The sequence below is a fragment of the Mastigoproctus giganteus genome, chromosome 5 (genome assembly GCF_048544385.1).
Source record: "Mastigoproctus giganteus isolate SK-2022 chromosome 5, ASM4854438v1, whole genome shotgun sequence".
Lineage (NCBI taxonomy): Eukaryota > Metazoa > Arthropoda > Arachnida > Uropygi > Thelyphonidae > Mastigoproctus > Mastigoproctus giganteus.
Window position 1 is genome coordinate 36,675,446 of NC_143579.1, and position 25,471 is coordinate 36,700,916.

At 37.4% G+C, this 25,471-nt stretch overlaps 1 protein-coding gene across 1 annotated transcript in view; it reads right to left on the reverse strand.

Moving 5' to 3' along the window:
* The window catches only part of LOC150085306 (voltage-gated potassium channel subunit beta-2-like), a 355,409-nt gene that overhangs the window by 59,383 nt on the left and 270,555 nt on the right, over window positions 1-25,471 (reverse strand). The window contains exons 11-13 of the mRNA XM_090373139.1: window positions 12,370-12,455; window positions 7,738-7,858; window positions 2-96 (exon numbers count right to left, since the gene is read on the reverse strand). Coding sequence (XP_090229265.1) covers window positions 2-96; window positions 7,738-7,858; window positions 12,370-12,455 — 302 coding nt within the window. The remainder of the gene's footprint in view (window position 1; window positions 97-7,737; window positions 7,859-12,369; window positions 12,456-25,471) is intronic.

Consider the following 25,471-nt stretch of genomic DNA (forward strand, 5'->3'; position numbering starts at 1 on the left):
CTTTTACTGAGCCTTTAGATAATAAATGAATTCCTTCATCAAATTTTCCTGTGAGTATTCCAAAGGCTTGAGGAGACCAAGTTATTGTCCCTGTTCCTGAAAGTATAAATTTTCAGTAGAATTTATTAGCAGCAGTATTAGAAAAAGTAGCAGAAAATGAATCTCATCTTAGATTTCTGGAGCATCCAAGATAAATTTCTTAATTTTATTATGAATTTTGCATTTGAGGATATCTGATAAAATAAAATAAATAAAAAATCTATTTTTGCATATTTTAATAGTGTATGTGATTATTTCTTCTTAAATTTTCAGTGACTAAATTTACATAAATTTTCTTGTTCAAATATGGTTGCTAATTTTAAGCGATATTCCCAAATCCAAACACAATGGCTTCATTTACATGAGATCTACTACCATCAATCTTGTTCATAGTTCAATAGCAGATGCTCTACATTTGGCCAGGTACCAAAACAAATAAAATGCTGAAAGTATTGGTCACGGAACACAAGAATCCTTACCCTTAATTATCATTTTTCAAAATATCATTTAATTTTTGTAATGGAGGAGATGGCATCCCCCAACTCTTCCATCATGCAGTATGATTGGTGTCTTTTGAGGTTATGATGGACATCGTGGCAAGATCCAATCTTCCTTACATTTCGAGGGTACAGCTCTAAAACAGTGTTCACAGGCTGGTCACTAGATAGTTCATCAGACCAAACTTATTGGTAACTCTCTAGGAGGCTTCTGGATCAGCTAGCGTATAATCTGACTGCCTCTATTCTTCCAGATAGTGACTGGAGGGAGTCTGAGCAGAGTGCATGCAGTGGGCGATGGGTCTATGCCATATTTCATTACTTCATACAGCATGTCCTTGCCACCATTTCTCACTACTGAATACTTCATGACTTGTCAAACTAATAGGAAAAACATCTGCAAAAGGATCTAAACATTTCCACCTTCATTTCACAAATATATGTGGTCTCAGTTTTAATCTCAATGATATCCATTTCCACTTACAGTCTGCCAAAGGCAAACTCCATGTACTTTTTCTGACAGAATCCCAGTTATCGGTTGATTCAACTATGGCTCATCTCAGTTGTCCAAATTATTCACTTTATGATTCCTTTCACTTCAAAAGTGGTATTTGTACATATGTCCATTCTGATATTCCCTGTCAGAGATTTGTAATTTGGAATCTCCTCTTTTCGATCTTCTCTGGCTTAAAATCTTTTTACCACATTCTGTCACATTCATCTGTTGCCTCTATCATTCTCCCAACTCCACTAATCACTTGGAACTCTTTGAAACTTGACTTTCTCCAGTCCAACTTTCCTAATGGTGAAGTAATTTTTCCTGGTGATTTTAATGCTCATAACTCCAGCTGGCTTCCATTTTCAAGTCACACAGACCCAGCTGATCAAGATGCTTAGGCTTTTGCAATTACCAATGACCCTGTGGAAATTGTTCATTTACTATCAGAATATCAGACAATCCTAACCATGCAGCCAATGCTTGATCTTTTTCTCACAAATAACCCTTCTAAGTACATGATTGAGGTGAGTGGTCCTCTAGGCACCTCAGATCACAACCTGGTGATGGTCTCTTCCCCAATGGAGCCTTTCTGTCATGGCAATTCTCAACTTTGTGCTGTTTGGAATTACAGTAGCGCATCAAAAATCCAAATGTCAATAATCCAAATAAGCCAGCACTTATTATTTTTTTATGCAGGTGACATAAAATAATTGCAGTAAGTGCCGGCTATTGTGATCAGGTTTGTGAATTGAATTTTGATTCTATTAAATGACAATTCTAATAAGCGAAAATTGGAGGAATATTATCCACAGACTATAAAAATTAAGATATAAAGTGCAAATTTATATATATATTTTTTTCCTTACCAATTTTTTTTTCCCCTTACCAATTAACAGAATTAAATGATACATGAAAATCTGAAGATTAATCCACAGGTTAGCAAAATAAAAATAAATTTACATGTATGTACATAGCTTAATTAATGTACATATAGTAAACATAGCACTAAATTTTTACATATAAGTAAACATAACACTTTATAATCTGTTATTCAACACACCTCGTAATCTGATATTTCTGTCCACTGACATTTTTTTGGGAATTGTAAAATCAAAACAGTAAAAAAAGATAAGCATCAATCGAAAACAAAGAACATGGCATACAGAAATTAAGACTAACACAATATGCATAAGTGAGGTATGGAGTAAAAAGATTCTGAACAGAGTTTTTACAGAGGTTTATTTTTCTGTACTGTAGTATTCTTCGTCTTTTAAAAGGAAGCAGAAATTTTTAATAATTGAATTGAAGTTTGAGATTTTAAACAGACTTTAAAAGGGTCTTCATTAGGAAAATTTTAAATGGTTGGAAAGTCAACCACAACAGACATTAAAAACAACAACAACAAAAAAAAAATTTTTAAGTTTACGTCGAAACCTGATTCAGATGGTGAAAAAAAAAAAGAAAAACTATCAGCTCATGAGCAATCCCTTTAAGATGCCATTTATTTTATTATTATTATTATTATTAGCCATATGGTGCAAGGAAGCCTGAGGCTTATGCTGCACCAGCAAAAATATTCCTGAGTTACCCTGAGAGAGAGAAAGAAGTAGAAAGGAATCACCAAGAAAGAGATGAACGATGATATCCAGCTCAGGACCCTGGGTGTGCCAGGCACATACTCACCAGATGTGAGCCCCTGGGGTTAAATTTTTGTGGTTCACACAGAGACAAAGTTTTGGAGAATCCATATCCGGATCTTTGTTGTATGGAAAGGCACTGGATTTTAACAAAAAATTAGGTGGTCCCTCAGATTTTAAAGCCAGTGCTTTTATTTCTAAACTTACTAAACTGTTTTGGTTAAAATTTATAAGCAAGTACCCCTTCCGACTAATTGTTGCAAGTAGCAGTGATTGACATGCCTAGTCCGCTATGATTAGTCTTAATTAGGGTGTTTAACGCCCCCCCCCCCCCTTCCTTGCCACTGTTTTAAAATTGGGAACTCATTTTCCGATTTTAAAACAGCGGCAGGGGGGAATAAACACCCTAATGCTAACCAATAGTGGGTTAGGTATGTCAATCATTGCTATCAATCGGAAGGGGTACCCGCTTGTAAACATTAACCCTTTTTTTTTTTTTTTTTTTTTTTTTTTGTCAGTCTCCAGAACAGTGTTTTTGATAAAAATCCATAAAATGGAAGTCCAAACAACCTCTGGTCCCAATTAGTTCAGATTTGACACTCTACTGTATATGGATGCAAAATGAGATGATCTGTGAGATTTCTCTTCCTTGGTCGGATTTCTGTTTCAAATCTTCTGATGTCAATGTTTGCTCGGATTGTGTTAGTGAAATTATTCTTGTAGGGGTGAAATTCTTATCCAAACCTTGATTTTTCCTATAAATGTGCTAAGGCTGTTCAAGAAAAGAATGTTGCATTTCATAACATCCAAATCTCCAAGTTCATTTTCTGCCTACACCAAAGCTCACAACAATTGTAAAGCAGTTATTAATCAGTCCAAACTAGATTTCAAACAGGCTAAGAATAGAAAACTTACTTCTTTTGCCAAAGCTATTTGCTGCAACTTTTTACTATCTATGTTCCTACCTCTGTTAAAATGAGATGTTTCTATTGCTACTTCAGCCAAGGTAAAGCTGATCTGCTAGCATCTTAATTTTCTTCCAACTTGTGTATTGATGATCTTGGTAAACTACCTCCCACCATTTCTAGTACACTCCATTTAATGCCTCCTGTGGTCTTCCATTAAAAACATAATTATGAGAGCTTCTTTGGACTCAGGGGAGGTACCCATAGACTGGAGATGTGCAAATGTAACCCCAATTCACAAAGGAGGATCAAAGGCTGACACAAGTAATTATAGACCTGTTAGTTTAACTTCTGTTCCAGGTAAATTAATGGAGGCACTGGTTAAAGAAGGCGCCTCCGTAGCCAGGTGGGAAGGGGCAGCAGTGCGTAGCACACGCTTCTTGATTAGACCGGGGTTCGAGCCCGTCACCACCAAATACGGAGGATGCGGAAAGGTTAAGGAATGACCACCGCATATCCTGGAGCAATATGGCCTTAGTTGCTAATGCTCCTAAAAACACAACAACAACAACTGGTTAAAGAAGCACTGCAGGATCATCTAGACAAGAATTCAGTTATAGCTCAGACGCAGCATGGTTTTGTTAAGGGCAGGTCTTGCCTGACCAATTTGATTGGATACTATGATGTAGTCACAAAAGAACTGGATGCAGGGAATAACTTTGATATTATATATTTGGATCTTAGAAAGGCTTTTGATACTGTTGCACATGGAAGACTGCTGCACAAATTGGAGCAGTGTGGCATTGGAGGCAAATTGCTGCTATGGATAAGGGTTGGTTGAGTGGCAGAAGACAGAGAGTGGTAATCAAAAGACACTGCTCAACATGGACTAATGTTATTAGTGGAGTTCCTCAAGGTTCAGTGTTGGGTCCGTTGTTGTTTTCGGTGTTTATGAATGATATTGAGGATGGGATATCAAGTTTAATGTCCAAGTTTGCAGATGATACAAAGGTTGGCAGGGTCGTTAAGGACACTACTGACGCTATGCTGCTGCAACAGGATCTGGAAAGGTTGAACAGATGGGCTGAGAGGTGGCAAATGAAGTTTAACATTGACAAATGTAAAGTACTACATATGGGAAACAGTAACCCCAGAGCAACGTATCAACTCTGCGGTACTACACTGATAGTGGTGGAGAATGAAAAGGACCTGGGGGTAATTGTGCAGGCAGATATGAAGTTCTCTGAGCAGTGCAGACGAGCTGCAAGAGTAGCTCATGGTGTGTTGTCAATGATATACAGGAATTTTTCTAGCAGGGATAAGGAGGTGATTATTCCCTTGTATAAGGCAATGGTTAGGCCACATCTTGAGTACTGTATACAGGTCTGGAGGCCTCATTTCAAGAAGGATGTAGAACTGCTGGAACGGGTACAGAGAAGGGCAACAAGATTAGTGAATGGAACAAAGGGTTGCTCTTACGAAGAAAGGCTTAAGTTTTGCAAATTACAGAGTCTGGAGACTAGGCACCGGCGAGGTGATCTGATAGAGGTGTATAAGGCTTTGAATGGTTTGAGCATGCTCAATGCCAATGGGATTCTTCATCTTGCTCAGAATAATCACCTCAGAGGGCATAAATTCAAATTGAGGAAGGACGGATGTCGGATAGATGTGCGGAAATTTGCCTTTGGCCAGCGGGTGGTTGGTTGGTGGAACCGACTTCCATTACTTGTTGTAGAAGTTGATAGCCTAAACAAATTTAAAGCTCAACTGGACAGGTATTTGGAACGAACAGATGGGTGAAATGGGAGTGGGTTTTTTTTTTTTTTTTTTTGGCTGATGCTGAATAAGCTTGCTTTCTTGCATCATATGCCTCTACTAATGCTAATGCTAATGCTAAAAGGATGTCAGAAGGATTTTGGACAATCTGATTAGTGGTTTTCAACTGGGGTGCTGCAACAACATTCCAGGGGTGCCACATAATTTAGGTTTAAGTTACTTAAACTTTTTTTTTTTTTTTTTTTGTTTTAATTTATATATTTATTTCATTATAAAAAGGTGTACATTATCTTTTTAATTTTTATGGTAACTATAATTGATGTTTATTAAGTACCTCTATATAAAGAATAAAATTATTATATATATATATATATATATAATTTGTATTATGAACTGTAATTTTGTTTATAGTTATATTATTGTAATAACTATTATATAACATTTTTTTAATATTATACATACAGAATTGTATCTAACAGGCAGAAAATTGAGAAGGGTGCCACAAAATAAAATAAATTACTTAGGGGTGCCATTATTAAAGAAAGGTCAAAAACCACTGATCTAGATGCTAAGAAAGCTCCTGATAGTATTTCTCTGATTGTTCTTAAAACCTGTGCTTCTGAATTTACTCCTGTTCTGTGTAACATTTTTTCTCTTTCTTATTCCAAATGTGTTTCCTTCTGCTCATATCCAGCCAGTTCCTAAAAAGGGTGACAAATTCCTCCCATCCAATTATAGTCCCATTGAACTTACTTCTACTCTTTCTAAAGTAATGGAGAGATCAATTAACTGCCAACTCTTAAAGCACACTGGTCAGCACGTAAAATGTTACAAAAACGAAAATATCCAATCCTGACTAATTTTATGCTGCTGCTGAACACGAAAATCACATTAAAACTTTTCAAACTGGCTCTTGTTTTCAAACTGCAGTTAGGGTCTCATGTTAGCAAATTACTCTACATTATCAATCAACTATGGCTCTTGGCTTCAGCACTACCACACTTTTATCACGTGATCGGCAACTGCCATCTCACTCTGCATCACGTGATAAGGTTGTGGTCTCAAATAAGTCTTCGACTCTGTTGCAGTAATCCTTGAATACAGCTAGATACTGGGTGATTTGTTAATGGTTATTATCTGAGATTCTTACCTTTTTGCACAGTATTTGTGTCATGTAAGATTAATATGCTCCATAATTGTGTGATAGTCTGGATGACTTCTGTTACGTATGTGGAGAAGTCATCTGGACTATCCGCTAGCTTAAAGAAAGCATCCCTTAACTCGAGGCATAAAAAAAGGCCTACTTTTGTACTTTGGGTGCAAAGTAGGCAGCCAGGACAAGAACTGGGCTCCACACATGTTCATCAAAACTCAATGCATGGGTGTTTGCAACTCACTGTTTATAACGATGTTGATGGTGTAATGTCAGCAATGAACATGAGGCATGTTCCCAAAGAATGGCGACTATTTATAGACGCTTCTAAGGTTAGCCTTAAGGCTGTGTTATTACACAATAGAAATATGCTGCCTTCAATACCTCTTGCGTATGCCATCCACAAAAAAGAAACATATGCAAACATGGAGAACATTCTCTTAGGTGTACACTATCAGAAGTATGAGTGGCAGATATGTGGTGCTTTAAAGGTAATTGGCATTTCATTAGGACTTCAAAAGGGTTACACTTAGTATTGTTGCTTTCTCTGTGAGTGAGGTGATTGTGCCAAGGATGGCACGACTATCCCACTTACTGAAAAGTTAGTTCTGTCAAACTCACAGAACTAACTTTTCTTCTTCCTTATTTATTCATTCAACTTCCATTTTCTGGAACAACCTTCCTCCATATGTATTTCCTCGAAATTACAATTTACAGAAGTTCAAGTCTAATGTCAACAAGTATCTTCTTCTTCCTTCAACCTATGCATGGTTCTAAGTACTATAGGTTCTAATAACTTTTGTGTTTGGGGCTTAAAAAAAAAATCAAATTTTATATTTGTAGTTTAATTATTATTTTTATGTTTAATTATTGAAAGTAAAAAATTTACATTAACTACTGAAAACTAATCTTATGGAATAGAAAAGCTTAGACAGATTCAAAAAGGAACTGGATAAATATTTATATGAAACATATATATTTCTTTTATTTCTTAAAGATGATTAAACTTATGTTAATCTTTCTTCACATAATTTTTCAATAAAAATAGTAAATAATGAATAGAATATTTACTAATAATTTAAAACAAAAGTTTCCAGAATATCTTTACAGATATTCATAAAAGGAGTTAATTTTATTTCATGAACTCTTAAAACCTACTAATCTTATTAATGCCAAAAAAGAAAATTCTCTAAAAATATTCAGAATTTGAAATGTATTACTTTTCACTTACCAATTTTATGAAACAACTCTGGTAGGTGCAATTCAACCTTTTCTCGCTGAAACATATGATATTCAGTTTGCTCAACTGTAGGAGGTATCATGTGGCATTGACGAGCAACTGTGTAGGCTTCCTACATGAAAAAAAAAAAATTAATAAAACAGTTTTCATAGACTTATGAAATTGGCATCTAATTACATCCAAGAAACCACTTCCTATATAACCTGTCTATCCCCTTTAATAATTTGTTTAATTCTTCCTTAAATTTATTCAAACTAATCACTTTCACAATATTGGATAGAAGTTTGTATCAACAATTAATTATCCTCTGGCTGAAAGAAACTTTCTCCACATCTGTCCTGCAACCATATCCTCCTCAATTATGTCCCCTTAGATTTGTTGTTCAGCGAATAGTAAGGATGCCACCAACAATTAGCTTACTCAATCCATTCAAAGCCTTAAACACCTCAATCAGTTCTCCTCACAGGTGCCCAGTTTCAAGATGCTGCAATTTGCAGAAATGAAGTGTTTCTTGGTAAGAGTATCCTTTTCTTTCTCTCACTCACTAATCTTGTTACTTCTCTGCACCATTCCAAAGATTGACATCTTTTCTAAAATGAGGCTTTCAGACTTGTACCTCAAAATGTGGCCTAACCATTACTGCCTTATACAGTGGAATAATTACCTCCTTTATCCCTGTTGACAAAACTCCATGAGCTATCCCAGCAGCCCATCTCCACTGCTCAGAGAACTATTACTCCAAGATCTTTTTTGTTCTCTATTACCTTGAGTGGGTGCCTTGAGTAGCTGTATGGTGCATTTGTCGATGTTCAATTTCAGTTGCCACTTCTCAGCCCATCTGCCTAATTTTTGTAGATCTTTGTGTCATCTGCAAACTTAGACAGTAAGAAGGTCATATACCTTCGTCAATATCATTAATGAATATTAGTAGCAGTAATGGCAAATGATGCAAGAAAACAAGCTTATATAATATTAGCCAAAAAAAAAAAAAAAAAAAAATCACTAGCCACTTCTCCCATCTTGATGGGTCACCTTGAAATATCAATAGGATTGGCAGCACATGAGGTGTAATTAAAAAGTTGGGGGACTGATTTCGTATCTTGAAATTGCAGTGTCATAGGGATTCAATCACTGCCCGCAGACAGGGGTCTTCCCCTCTGATTGGAAGACAGCTAACATACACCTGATTCTGAAAAACCCAACCAAGCCTCCAGAAATCCCATCTTCATATAGATCGATTGCCCTGTTATCTGTGCTAAGCAAGCTTTTTGAACATCTCCTACACAGTAGAATTACAGTACATTAGAATGCAGCAAATTTGTCCTCTACAAGCCAATATGGTTTCAAACAAGGATGCCCAACAGTTGGTGCACTCCAGAATATCCTTACAACTGCCACAAACTCCAAAAGAAAATATTTCCTGATTATTGCCACAGATTTTGCTAGGGGGGGTTCAACTCACTCTGGTGGCCGAGCATCCTCAGCTGTCTACGATGTGCCTGTCTCCCCAGAAACCTCTATAACACCATAAGAAGCTACCTCACAGACAGAGAAATAAATGTCAATGCACCATACTGCAGAGTCAAACGCCAGGTTTACAGGAGCTGCCCCCAAGGCTCGGTACTGGGCTGCTCCTTTGGAATGTCGTACTTGATGAATTCCTCACCACTAACCTGAATGAAGTTATCTCCCAGGCCTATGCAGATGACCTGATCCTGGCTGTGGCTGCAGACAGCAGAACGCAACTAGAAAATTCTGCAAATCAGGCTCTCTCGATATTACAAAACTGGGCAAGGGATCATAATCTTCAAATCTCTCCAATAAAGACCAATTTCATCTTACTCAAAGGCTCCCTCCTTCAACAGGAAAGTTTGTTGTTATTTGGTTCTTAGGAGCATTAGCAACTAAGGCCATATTGCTCCAGAGATATTCGGTGGTCATTCCCTGACCTTTCTGCATCCTACGTATTTGGGTGGTCACGGGCTCGAACCCCGGTCTAATCAAGAAGCATGTGCTACGCACTGCTGCTCCTGACCACCTGGCTATGGAGGCGCCTTAACAGGAACGTAGTACACATATTACTTTCCTGTTGAAGTAAAACATAATTTAACATTAAACATATTTTTAGCTGCAACTTATTATTTTCTTTTCTTTCCGTTTTGCTCTGTGTCACGTAGCAGTAATAATATATATCCCTCAGAAGATGCCCACAAATTAAGATAGACGAGACCACAATATGTTTCACTACTGAATTTAAATATCTAGGAATAATCCTTGACTCAGGACTTACATTCCTCCCACATTTGAAACGTTTGCAGACAGTTAAGGAACTATACTGCCTTGGTCGCAAGAGTTACATGGTGGGATTGGGGCCTCAACTGCTGTACACACACACACACACACACTTCTCTTTTTACTGGCAATTACATACACTGCAGGGATATTGTATCCGAGAGCAAAAATAGCAGTAAACAAAAAGAAGCTCGAAACTATTCAAAGATTTATCCTCCTTACCATTACCTGGGCCTGCCGTACTGTCAGCACCCATGCCCTTCAGGTGCTGGCAGGCAACCTCCCTTTGGACCTGGAGGTGATACGATGCAGGTTCCTCTACCACCTATCAAAAGGCACATCGGTAACCTTCATGGAATATACCATTGATCCTGCTAACAACTTGAAGGCTGAAAAGAAGCACCTTAACCCTCCAGCTATAGCAGACCTGGCAAGATAGATGGGCTAACTCCACTAAAGGGAACATCACTAGGAAATTTATTTCACATATCACCAAGGTATATCCTAAGTCTCCTTCATGGTTCTCCCACAGCCTGCACACAACTTTCATGCTTACAAGACACGGATCCATCAGAGCCAAGCTCTCAAGTCTTGGAATTATTTATGACCCCTCTGCCACTGTGGAGAGCTGGAGTCACCTAATGTATAACTGCCCTTTGTACGAGGACCTTCGCTGCATCCTGATTACCAGAATTAACTTCACTCCAAAACACCAGGAGCATTACTTGTTGGACAGCGACAGAGTACAAGGCCTTCTTGCAATACTGCCAGGAGCTCTTCACAAGAATAAAATTCCTACCACTGGATGACAACATACACCTGACTACCATCATTATTTGGACAGGACCTCTGTCCCATGAATGACTTAACACCATTTTGGACTTTCCTGATTTAGACTTTTCACTAACTCCGACAATATGCAGCTCTGCTGACCCTGCAACTAAATGGACGAGAGCCCTGAAACTTGCCCCCAAGTCAGATTGCACTGAACAGACATCCCTAACTTTGCCTTTCTGGATGGGAACAGAATTCCAGGAGAGACCCCTACTAGTGGCACAGCCCAGTCATAACCACACACCTAAACGACCAGACCTGAAAGCTCTGGACTCGTGGTGACCAGTATACATTGGACAGGACACAATGTATTCAAAAACAAAACTAATCATTACATCGTCTGTCACGCCTTCATGTCAATCAGGATATTGTTCTCAACCTCTACTTCTGCTACTGATAATTCGCACAATCTATTTACCGAATATTCTTGGAGAAACTGCGGTAGCAGCAAATCAGTTTGTCTGGTAAGTCTCCCATAGTTTGCCATGGTTCTCCTGTTGACTTTCTTTACCTTAGCCCACAAAACAAATCTGAATAAAAAATATTCTGATACAGTGCAAAAAATTGGAATGCAACTAACTGTTCACATGACTTCTTACATTATTAAACAGTATAAGTCCCAAAATACAGCTTCCCATTTTATTTTCTGCATATAATGAAAACTACAGTTGTAATAAAATAAAAATAATTGCTGACACATGGCCAAGTAGCAAAAAAATCAAAATTTAAAAATATAGTTGTTTTTTCTATTATTATTATTATCATTTTTGAAAAGGTAGCTCCAAATAGTCCTATACATAATTTTTGTTTTTAAAAAATTGAAGAAAATTACTATTTCAACATATCTGATTAAAAATATGTGAACACTGTATTAACTAGAATATTGTATCAAAAGGTAAAAAAAATAAAAAATGGATTTTGAAATCAAAACACTGTGCAAAAGGGACCAAAATATTAATGAAGAATTCCATCCCAGTCTTCAAACAAGTGATGATAATAATTTTTTTTTTTTGCACACAAAACAACATTTCCTTTATAAAAACAGTCGGAATAACAATAGCAAGTTGTTCTCTAGCGTTGTTACATGAGTGGGCCAGTCGCAGCTCAGATATTTAGAGGAACCATATATAAGGAATTATCCTTCTGTGACTACTCAAGGATATGTAATAGCACACAAGACAAAACCAAATAGCAAAACACAATATTCAGTTTTAAAAGTATAGATAACAGTATTAGTAACAAAATTAGTAACCAGAATTAGTAACAAAACATTCATAAGATAGCAATCCAAAAAAAAGCAAGGCTATCTCAGTAAAACTCATACTCATAATGGATGTACATACACCCTTCATTCATACTTTGTTTATAAAACTGGCACACTGTTTGTTATATAAAATCTTTTTTTTTTTTTTTTTTTTTAACTTTGCCTTAAAACATTTTGTTCATTTTTATTCAGATCCATATTTTATGATAATTAATTTTATGTAAAATATTTACCATAATTTCAGCAGTAGTCCACCTTGATGTTCCCCAGTACATTACTGTTCCTTGGTTAATGCAATGAGTACAAGCCCGAACAATTTCTAAGGAGACGAAGAAAAAAGTGTAATTGTGATAAATAAATTAAACAAAAATAGTTACTAAAAATAACCATTTTTGTTTGGGTAATACAATTCAGTATAGTAATTTATTATATCAGTTCAATGGTAATCATTTGAACTTCTAATTCAATAACAGTCCATTTATGCGTTTCTGAAACCATTTGCTTTTCATCAGTCAACAAGGTTAATCTCCCTTGTTCCTGTTGGTAGAGGTGTTCCATGAATGTTCATGCACCTCCTCTCCATGCCTCCCTTTCCCCCATTCATTTGATTCTCCATATCACAAAAATCCAAATATTGCCAAAACATTTTAGTACACTACAATGAGGCTACTTATCCTGGAACTTCATAACTAGTGTTGTGTGAGAACTTCAGACTTTTATTTGTAATTTTCCATACTGACTGCTGTACACATTTTTCTGTTTACTCTTTTATTCTTACTACTCTTTGCGACAAAGTAAAGGATCATTAACTGTTGGAATGACTTGCCACGTAATCTTGTAAAATGTAAAACCAGAGAACTTATGTGATTTAAGAAAGGGTTGGAAGAACCCACTGAGATTTTTTTTTAATAGGCAGATACTAATCAACCTTTGCTTCCTTATATCTCATTTTGCCTTTATTAATTCTAATGCTAAAATTTTACAAAATACACACACACACACACATAAAATAAAATACAGACAATATAGAAAAAGTGCAGAAAAGAGCAAAGAAACAAATAAATATATGAGGACAGCAGTAGAAAAGGAAGAAGAGTGGAAGGAATATGTATCTAAAACATTTTGAAAATATTAACTATAAATCAAATATAGCCAATAAATAATAAATTTAGACCAGCACCACCAAACTGTGCCGAAGCCAAAAAAGTATAAAATATCACAAATATAATAGAGTAAACCAACTGTAAAATAAAAATAGATATAGGACAAATAAAGCAAGAAACAAATGATAGACGACCATTGTATCCATCATTCTGTTGTATCATCTCTCTGTTTCTTTATTTTTACTCTTCTTTATAATACATTCAGTCTATTTTTCATGGCTTTTATGTATTTAATGCCTTTTACCTCATATCTTGGCCTAATTAAAAACTATACACTTATCCAATGCCCCTTGGCATTCGATACTTGCTTGATGATGCTTAGGCATGTAAAATTATAGGCACAACAGCATTCTGATAAAATTGCAAAATATTAAAATATATACAGTCGGAACTCTAACGAACTTCCATATAGCGAATTTTTATATTTAGCAAATTTTTTGATTTCCCCTTGGTCATTACATTGAATATACATTGAGTGATCACTGAATTATGACAACCTACCTAATACTTCGTAGGTCCTTCTTTTGCCCTCAATACAGCAGCTATCCGACATGGCACTGATTCAACAAGATGTCGGATGCATTCGGGAGGTATGGCCAACCAAGCTGTGTGTAATGCAGTCAGCAATGCAGGTATGGAGGTGATTGCAGTATCCAGCCATGCCCGATATGTCTTTCCACAGGGTCACACAAGTGCTCTATGGGATTGATATCGGGGGACTTTGGAGGCCAATCGATATGCTAGAAGTCAGAACTGTGTTCCTCAAACCATTCCTGCATAGCAAGTGGCCGATGGCTCGGCGCATTGTCATCGCCATTCAGGAAAAAGTGTAACATAGCGGGCTGTGCACAGTCAGCAAGCAGTTGACGATAACAGAGACCACTGATATGTTGTTCCACATGCACCAGGGGTTCAAGTTTCTGCCAGTGAAACATTCCGCACACCATACAACCGCCTCCACTGGCCTGCACTTTTGCATGATGAATCAAGATCCTCATGTTGTTGATGCCAAATCCATACACAACCGTCCATGGTGAGGAGTAAATAATGTGATTCTTCCAATCAGCACACCTTCCAGTCTTCTAATGTCCAACTTGCATGCTCTTTGCACAAGGCAAGTCTTTTATGCTGATGAACCTTGGTTAGGAGAGGATGCCGTAGGGGTCGTCTGACCATGCATCGCAAGTGTGATCATGTTATATTGTTCCAGATTGGTCCATGTTGTTTTGGGTAGTCAACTCTTCAACAGTGTGGCGCCTGTACAAGTCGTTGTACCCAGCGCTCACCTCTAATATTAACCTTTCGCTGACCTTTTCAGTTTTACCATCGGGTCGTTGTTTTGTTTGACCATTCTAACACTAGTCCTGGTACACTTTAGGTAGGGTGGCTCTCACACACCTCACCAATTCACCAGATCCTGCTCAATTAGCTGATAAACTAGCATTAGCATTAGTAGAGGCATATGATGCAAGAAAGCAAGCTTATGCAGCATCAGCCAAAAAAAAAAAAAAAAAACCATGCTCCCATTTCACCCCTCCGTTCATTCCCAGTACCTGTCCAGCTCAGCCTTAAATTTATTTAGGCTATCAACTTCCACAACAAGGGATGGAAGTCTGTTCTACCAAACAACCACCTGCTGGCTAAAGGCAAACTTCCGCACATCTATCCTACATCTGTCTTTCCTCAAATTGAATTTATGCCCTTCAAATTATTATTCTGAGCAAGAGGAACAATTCCATCAGCATTGAGCATGCTCAAACCATTCAAGGCTTTAACACCTCAATCGGATCACCTCGCAGGTGCCTAGTCTCCTGACACTGAAATTTGCAAAACTTAAGCCTTCCTTTGTAAGAGCAACCTTTTGTTCCATTCATTAATCTTATTGCCTTTCTCTGTACTCATTCCAACATCTCCACATCCTTCTTAAAATAAGGCCTTCAGACCTGTATACAGTACTCAAGGTGCGGCCTGACCATTGCCTTATATAAGGGGATAATCACCTCCTTATCCCTGCTAGAAAAATTCTGGATTGGCACAAGACACTATGAGCTACTCTTGCAGACTGTCTGCACTGCTCAGAAAACTTCATATCTGCCTGCACAATTACCCCAGGTCCTTTTCGTTCTCTACCACTGTCAGTGCAGTACCACAGAGTTGATATGTAACTCTGGGGTTGCTGCTTCCCATATGTAGCACTTTACATTTGCCGATGTTAAACATCATTTGCCACCTCTCTGCCCATCTGCTCAACTTTTCTAGATCCTGTTGCAGCAGTGTACTATCATTAGTGTCCTTAACAACCCTGCCAACCTTTGTATCGTCTGCAAACTTGGACCTTAATCTTGATATACTATCATCAATATCATTTATAAATACAGAAAACAACAATGGACCCAATACTGAACTCTGAGAGACTCAACAAACAACATTAGTCCACGATGAGCAGTGTCCATTGATTACCACTCTCTGTCTTCTCCCGCTCAACCATCCCTTTATCCATAGTAGCAATTGTGCAGCAGTCTTCCATGTGCAACAGTATCAAAAGCCTTTCTAAGATCCAAATATATGATATCAAAGTTATTCCCTGCATCCAGTTCCTTTGTGACCTCATCATACTATCTAATCAAATTGGTCAGGCAAGACTTTCCCTTAACAAAACCATGCTGTGTCTGAGCTATAACTGAAGTCTTGTCTAGATGATTCTGCAGTGCCTCTAAAACCAGTGCGTTCAATAATTTTCCTGGAATAGAAGTTAAACTAACAGGTCTATAATTACTTGTGTTGCCTTTTGATCCTCCTTTGTGAATTGGGGTCACATTTGCACATCTTCAGTCCATGGATACCTCCCATGAGTCCAAAGAAGCTCTCATAATTATGGCTAAGGGTTTGCTTACTTCCTTTGCGGCCTCCTTTAATATAACTGGATATATCCCGTCCACCCCAGGTGCCTTTTTCATGTTTATTTTCAACAATATCTCCTCCACTTTCCTCTCAGTTATTACAAAATCATCCAGCTCGCTGGCAGAGTTTAACTCGCCTCTGGCATTCCCCTCTCTGAATAACTCCTCATGGGTGAATGTAGATGCAAAATACTCATTTAGTTTGTTAGCCACCTGAGCAGGATCATCACCAGTTGAACCATCAATATCCAGTGGACCAATCTGATTCATCCCTTTCCTTCTAGAGTTTACATAGGTAAAGAACTCTTTGTTGTTTTTCTTCGCATCCTTTGCCAAGGATTTCTCATAATCTGCCTTTGCCTGCCTAATCTCCTTTGTGACTTGGTTACAGACTAGCTTATATCTATTATAGGTTTCCATGTCACCCATTAATTTATATGTATCCAATGCATTTTTCTTCTCTGCCACATGTCTCACTAGTTCATTCGATATCCATTTAGGCCTAAACCTTGAACAATATTTCTTAGTTGGTATGTTAAACCTAGTAGCTTCCAAGATAAGTTCTTTGAATGCTTCCCATTTTGAATTTGCTATTGGTAACATCATCAGTTGGTTCCACTGTATAGAATTTAAATACTGTCTCAGACCACCGTAGTCACCTTTATGAAAGCAAAAACTCTTCCCTTTACCTCTGATGGTAGTTACCTCTTTGAGTAAATCCCACTTCAGCACACTGTGATCACTGCCACCTAGTGTTTCCTTTATCTGCAGATTCTTAATGCATGAAGAATCACTACTGATAATCAGATCAAGAATATTACTCCCTCTAGTTGCCTCCTGAACACGATGATGTAGAAAACGATCATCCAATAAATCCACAAAAGTCTTGCTACTGTGTGTGAGTGAGCAACCCACAAATTCCAGTCAATATCTGGGAAATTAAAATCCCCCATTATAAGACTCTCTGATTTACAGGCCCACTCTATTTCCCGGTACAGTTCCTTATTATACTCATCAGAGTCATTAGGCCTACAACACACTCTTGCTCTCAATTTTGATCTCCCAATGCTTATGTCACACCAAACTGACTCGACACCACACTGTCCAGCGATGTCGACTGGCTTCACTTCCTCGGATTTTATGTGTTTCTTAACTAATAGTAGAACCCGTCCTCCTTCCTATCTTGTCTATCCTTCCTGTACACATTGTACTCCCCAAATTCCAGTTCTGCATTCCTTATATCTGTGTGACACCACGTCTCTGATGTCCCCACAATATCTGCCTTTGATGTTTTGAGCAATACCTCAAATTCATCAAATTTATTTACAAAACTCCTAGCATTGGTGTACATGCAAGTATACATGCACCTGTTCCTATTCTTAGCTACCCTAACACAGCCCATGTGTTTACTTGTACCACAATGACTCCCAGCAGTCTCTGAAATACCCTGCACCCTGCTCGCCAGGCTGATGCTCATCCTAATAGAAGCAGTGCAAGAATCCCCTTCACCTCTGCCAGTAGCTACTGTTAATCTATTAGTCCTTGTATCCCCCATGCTAGCAGTTTTTCGACCCACCTAACACTGCCTCGATAGCATCAGCAAATATTCTTGCACCCTTTCTATTTAAGTGTATCCCATCCCTGTAGAAGCAGTCTCTCCTGTTAACAAGTACAGACCAGGCTGAAAAAAATTCTACCCCTTGAGCCTTGCACAATCTTTCCAGGACCGAACTGAATAAGTAATTTGCATCTACATTCACACATCAGGAGTTATTCAAGGAGGGGAATGGCAGAATTTTATCAAACTCTAACAGGGATCTAAGTGATTTTGTAATAACTGAGAGCAAAGTGAAGGAGAAATTGTTGAAGTTAAGCATAAAAAATTGCACCTGCGGTGGATGGAATCTATCCAGTTATATTGAAGGAGGCAGCGAGGGAAGTTAGCAAAGCCTTAGCCATAATTATGAGAGCATCCTTAGATTCAGGGTAGGTCCTCACAGACTGGAGGGGTGCAAATGTATCTCCATTATTTTCCCCGGAACACTGGTTAAAGAGGTGATACAGGATCACCTAGACAAGACTGAAGTAATAGTGCAAACACAGCATGGGTTTGTTAAGGGGAAGTGTTGTCTGACCAATTTGATTGGATACTACGATGTGGTCACAAAGGAACTGGATGCAAAACATAATTTTAATATCATATACTTGGATTTCTGGAAAGCTTTTTATACTGTTGCACATGGAAGACTGCTGTACAAATTGGAGTGTATAGCATTAAGGGTAAGTTGCTGCAATGGATAAAGGGATGGTTGAGTGGGAAATGGCAAAGAGTGGTAATAAACAGACTGCTCTACATGGACTAATGTTATTGGTGGAGTCCCCCCAGGTTCGGTGCTGCATCCATTGGTGTTTTGTGTATTTATCAATGATATAGATGAAGGTATATGAGGCGTAATGTTCAAGTCAGCATATGATACAAAGGTTGGCAGGGTTGTTAATGACATTGAAGAGAGTATGCTACTGCAACACAATCTAGAAAAGTTAGGCAGATGGGCTGAGAAGCGGCAACTGAAGTTTAACATTGACAAATGCAAAGTACTGCATATGGGTAGCAGTAACCCAAGAGAAATGTACCAACTGTGTGGTTCTACACTCAGGGAAGTGGAGAATGAAAAAAGGCCTGGGGGTAATAGTTAATTCAGATATGAAGTTCTCTGAACAGTGCAGATGGGCTGCCAGAGCAGGTCATGGAGTTTTGTCAATGATATATAGGAATTTTGTTAGCAGAAACAAGGACGTGATATCCCTTTATATAAGGCAATGATCAGGCCAAACCTTGAGTGCTGCATACAGGTCTGGAAGCCTCATTTTAGGGAGGATGCAGAGTTGCTAGAACAAGTACAGAGAAGGGCAACAGGATTGGTGAGAGGAATAAAGGGGTGCACTTAGAAAGAAAGATTTAAGTTCTGAAAGTTGCAGCATCTGGATACTAGGCATTTGCAGGGTGATCTGATTAGGTGTATAAGTCCTTGAATGGTTTGAGCAGGCTCAATGCTGATGGGATACTTCTTCTTGCCCAGACTAAGAACCTGAGGGGGCATAGATTCAAATTGAGGAAAGACAGTTGTAGAATAGATGTGTGGAAGTTTGCATTTAGCCAGTGGGTTGCTGGAACAGACTTTCATCTGTTGTGGAAGTTGATACCTTAAATAAATTTAAGGCTGAACTAGACAAACATTTGTAGTGACTGGATGGATGAAATGGGAAGGTTTTTTTTTTTCCCTTCTTCTTTTTGGCTGAGGCTGTATAAGCTTGCTTTTGTGCATAATATTCCTCAACTAATGCTAATGCTAATATTTAAAAAGTTCCATGGCTTTCTCCAAAAAGTTATTTCTGGTGAAAATGGAGTTATAATCGAAAGAGACTGTAACCATTGGAAAGAAAGAGTTTTCAAAAAAATTATGGAGGTCTATGAGCCCAAAGACATTCAACTTTGATGAAATAGATCTCCATTTTAAATATTTGCTGAACAAGACACTGATTTTTAACGGTGATAAAAGTTTAGATGGCAAAAATAGAGAGAGAGAGAGAATCTTTTATTGCACCACTTTCAATCGTGACAGTTTCATGACTGGATTGTGTTGCAATGTCCCTTCACGGCCAAAAGTTAACACTTATAGAGATGATAGCAAGCAGATATGTTACAGAAATAAATAAATTGCCATTAAGTGATATAGGACATAAAACAAATTAAATGAAATAACATCAAGTGATATAAGACATTAATGAGATGATACAATGACTTCCATAATGGCATTAGATTACATAAAAATTACATTAAATAAATACTGGTGTAACGTAACATTTAGATTAAATTAACAAAAAGACACTTGAAAGTCCCAATTTTCGGCTTCGCTGCTCGTGGGAGAGAACAGCATGAACAGAGGCAGTTGATGCACAGACCGCTGGCTCTTTTCCCGGTATGTTCAGTAATTAATCAGAGCATTAAAGTGGCGAGTGCAGGGCATGTTGGCTTGGTTTATACTTCGGCACGACCACCAGGTCAGTGGAGTTTACAATAAATCAATCAGTACAAATGTTAATTGTATTTAGCAGCCACGGGCTTGAACCCTGGTGCACTCAAAGAGTGTGTGCTACTGCACTTGAACTCCTGACCACTCGGCTACATCAAGTCTATAGTAAAGAGAGTCTTGCTTGATGCAAATGTGGCTGATAATGAAGAACTGAAGAATTTGGTAATAAGCAAAAGTAAACAACTGCAATGTTTCAAAGGAGTAAAGTTGTTCAAGTTGGACTACAACAAAAAATCTTGGATGACAAGTGAAATTTTTGAACAGTGGATTTTGAATTTTGATGGAAAGGTGAAAGAAAACAGAAAATTTGCATTGATTGCCGACAACTGCCCTTCCCACCTTCACTTGGTAATTTTGAAACTTACAAGTGTGAAGTTTGTTTTCTTCCCTCTGGATACCTCATATAAACTGCAGCCAATAGACCAAGGCAGTAACAATAACAACACTACCCAAATCACATACTGAGAATAGAAACCAACCAACCTATAGATTCTGTTATAGATTTGCAGATGTGCATATCAGATTTGTCAAAAGTGTAATGGCAACAATGATCAGGAATTGTTTGCAAAAGCAGGTTTTGCTAAAATGCCAATTAACTGTGATGGGAGGGATGAACTACTGCAAGATATTGAGTAATCTTGGGAAGGATTTCAAGCGAGAGGTTTGATCAGTGGAGAAATTGTGCTTGATGAAATTTTAAGAGTTTATAATGATGTCATAGTAGCCGAATATCCGAGTGACTCCAACATTTTGGAGTATTCAAAGAACTAGTGACAGTATCAACAATGAGTTGGATGAAATTGAGGGCATCAAAAGCAATGAGGGCAATATTAAACCTTCTAAACATGAAATGTTGGCAGCATTTGCAACTTTGCATTGATGCATTCAGTGTGAAGAAAATTTTTGAGTGTTTAAACAAATGCAAACAGTTTTATGAATGATTCACAGCAAAATCCAGTGTACAACAAAAAAATAACCAAATATTTTATGAAATAATTCTTAAAAGTATACTAATATTATTGTGTGCATCATGTAAGTAGTCATTTCTTAATATGTATGTATTAATAAATTAACTGTTTTAAAACGTTAGTAAATTTAATTATTCCTGCTTATTTCTGATTTATTTCCTATCCTAGATGACTCTCATCAACCGGTGCAATACCACCACTTTGCTTATTGGAGGCTTAAAGTGAAACCCATGTTTAGTCTCTAGAGCAAAGTTTCCAGCATCCCCCCCCCACCATACTTCTCTTTCAACCCATGCATGGTACTAAGTATTATAGGTTTTGATACCTTTCGTGTTTGGGGTTTTCATAAAAATAAAAAAAAAAAAGTTGAAAAGGTCAATATTTCTTTATAACGAAGGTTCCGTTTAACGAATTTTTTCAAGCAAAGAAATACTAAATCTAATGAGCATTATTAATGCATCTCCAGTTAACAATAAATATCGAGAAGTAAAGAAAAGTAACATGAAATAAATATATAATAAATAAAGTAATTAAGATAATAGTAAAAAATTTCAAAACAGAGACAAATACAAAAAATTCATAATAACTTACACAAAAAGAATAGGACAGAAAACTATAAAAATATGTAAAAAAGTAAGGACTTGATATTCAAACCTATTAAGAAAGTTGGTCATTTTCTGAGAGAAACAGATTTCCCCAACTAGACTAGACATTATTTCAAAAATTGTGTGGCTGCTGGAAGATTTATGAATCTCAGAATCCAAGACTGCAGAACACACAACGTCCTCATATTTTTAATGTAAAAAAATTTCTATATTTCAGAGAATAAAAGGAACTTTATCAAAAGAAAAGAATGGAATGGCAACAGAATATCATTTATAATAATTTTTCTTTTTCTGTTGCTCAGGATATAAAATCAGTGTACATAATTACAAGAGCACTGATCTTTAGAGGGGAAAAAAATATGGCAATGGGTCCCTTATGAAGTCATCTTATCTCCCTTCTCTTACTTGCCTGAATATCATGACCACTGAGGGGAGTTGTATATGTAATCGAGGGGGGTGAATAGGTTCTAGAAGATGACACTCCTTATAAAAGGTAATTATCATAGAATAACAGTGACTTAAATTGTTATTAGTTTAAGAGTTCTTTCTTAAATATTTAGAAATTCTATGTTAATAACAAGTAAAATATGTGTAAATATGAACAAATTGTACAAAGCTATTTTAAAATGCAACAATAATGTAATTTTTAGCATACCCATTTTTGCAAATACATGACCCTTGTTTAATTAAAAGATGTATGGTGCTGCACATGGGTAGCAGTAATCCAGATTAATATACCAACTGTGTGTGGTATATTAATCTGGGGGTAGGTTGGTTGGTTGGTTATTAGAAGTTTAATGGCGCATCAGCATCTACGGCTATCATGCGCCAAGTCTAAGGTAATAAAATATAAATATGTAAAAATATAAAATAGCGTATCTAGTTAATATATTATAAACAAAAATATGGCATAAAATATTTACAATATGTTAAACATTAGGGCAATCTAAATAAAACTATGTAGATTAATCAGTTGTAAAAATCTGAATACATCTGAATACATCTGATACATTGTCATCGTCGGATAAAATCTGCCTGAGTGTATAGGGCTCAGACAGATGGTTAAAACATGAACGGCGTTCATTACTAAAATATGTACATTCGACTAAAATATGATGGATAGTTAAAATTGCTTTACAATGTCTACACACAGGACAATCATCAGCCCTCAGCAAATACGAATGCGTCAGGTGAGAATGTCCTATGCGTAGCCGAGCAAGAATTACTTCCTCCCGTTGGACCCTGCGCTGACTAGAATGCCAAAGCATTATTTCAGGCTTAATTTCATTCAGCTTGTTGGTAGGGCACCCATTCCATGATTCTTGCCAACGCGCGCATACTTTTTTATAGATCAGTTGCTTGCAGTCTGTATAGGGGACTGACAAGCGGATGCGACTTTGTGGCATTGATGATTTTGCTGCTGCATCAGCTAAGTCATTGCCTCTGATACCAACATGGCTAGGGATCCAGCAAAAGCGAATATCGAAATTTAACTCTAAGAGGGAGTGTAATATTTGCTGCACCCGACATAACACTGGGTGAGTGCTTTTCACATTGGATAAGGCCTGTAATACGCTTAGAGAGTCCATATATAGCATGCACTTTTGGTAGTGGTGGGTTTTTATATGATCCAAAATCTGGGGGTAAAGACATGGGGGTAATGGTACAGTCAGATAATATGTCATCTGAGCAGTACAGCTCATGGGGTTTTGTCAATGATATACAAGAATTTTTGCAGAAGAGATAAGGTGATTATCCCATTGTATAAGGCAATGATTAGGCCACATGTCGAGTACTGTACACAGGTCTGGAAGCCACATTTTAGGAAGGATGAGGATCTTTTGGAATGGGTGCAGAGAAGGGCAATGAGATTGGTGAGGAGAACAAAAAGGTGACTTACCAGGAAAGGCTTCAGTTCTGAAAATTGCGTAATCTGGAAACCAGGCACTTACGAGGAGATTTGATTGAAGTGTTTAAAGCTATGAATTGATTGAGTAAACTAAATATTGATGACATCCTTACACTTGCTCAGACTACATGCACAAAGGGACATAAATTTAAATTATGGAAGAGTGGCTGCAGAATTTTTTTCAGCCAGTAAGAACTTCTATCTGGTATTGTGTGGAAGTGGATAATTTGAATAAATTTAAGAATCATGCAAATTATTGGAGGGGATGAACAGATGATGTTGGAAGGGTTTTTTTTTTAGCTGATGCTGCATAAGCTTGCATCCTTGTATCATTTATCACTACTAATACTAATTTGTTATTGTAGACTTACTATTACTACTACTACTATAATAATAATAATAATAAAATAATTGGAAAAGTGAAGAGCATCCTCAAGAGAGAATGTCCACAGCAAACATGAGACACCAAAAATCAGAGAATAGAAGAACACTTAAACAAACTGAAGCAGAACCCCCTCGCACTCTACGCGGCAACCGCGAAGCAACTATTCAGAATCACCGAAGAATTCAGCAATGATATCAGGATGGAATTTAGTCTAGACTAATGCAAGACCCATGGATTATATCAGGGGAAATTAATTGGCCGAAACTACCATCTACAGACTGGTAAAAAGAATGGAGCCACGACAGAGGGAGAGACTTACAAATATCTGGGGATGATGCATGCGCAGCAGTTAGAGCACAGGGAGATCAAGGTCTACCTGACCAAAAAATACCATCAGAGACTCAGAAGCCTGCTCAAAGCAAAGATGAACAGAGGGAATACAGTTAAAGCCATAAACACTTGTGCAGGCCTGGTGCTAACATATTCCTTCGGAATCATAGATTGGACTAACATCGAGCTGCAGGATATCATGAGAAAGACAAGGATAGTGACCAAGAGTTGCCAACACCACCCAAAGTCAGCTGTGGAGAGACTGACAATAGCTCGGAAAGGAGAAGGAAAGGGCATGATAAACGTCATCGAGCAACAAAAGTCAGCAAAATCCAGACTGAAGGATTAGTACCAGAAAAAATACAGCAGCACTCCACCAGGCCATAAGGAAGACAGATGCACATTATGGCCTAGGCTGCTAATGCACTATTAAAAATCTGATCAAATCAAAATCTTATGCTGTGGGTAAGCAGAAACTGCCACTGTGATAATTCTTATATTGCCCACTGGCAAATATGTGCAAATTTCAAAAGTAAAAGAGCCCCAGTGGAAATTATAAAGTCAAGAAAAGAGCATAGAAGGGCAAAAGTAAAAACTGTGTATCGTTGTATGGTCAGTTTTGCATAATTATGGTTTCCATATGTAAATGCAACTACAAATGAAATTAGAAAGTCATATTCCATATGGAGTTTTTTATTGACTGCCCAAATGAATATTTGCAATAAAAATGAATTCTGCATAGACATAAAAGTTAAATTCTTCTATGTTCTTAGAAAACATTTGATGTGTTCAGTGGCTTATATAACTAGCTAATGAGTAGGAACATTTGAATGGCTGTTTGAAGTGAAGAAGTGCCCTGACAGCAAATAAATAAGATAATGTAATCCATTGAGTGAGTGATGAGTGGGAGTAACAGATCATAAGGTCAGAGGTTAAAGTGATTTGGTGATATAGATTAGTGAGCTTAATGGAAAGTAGTTT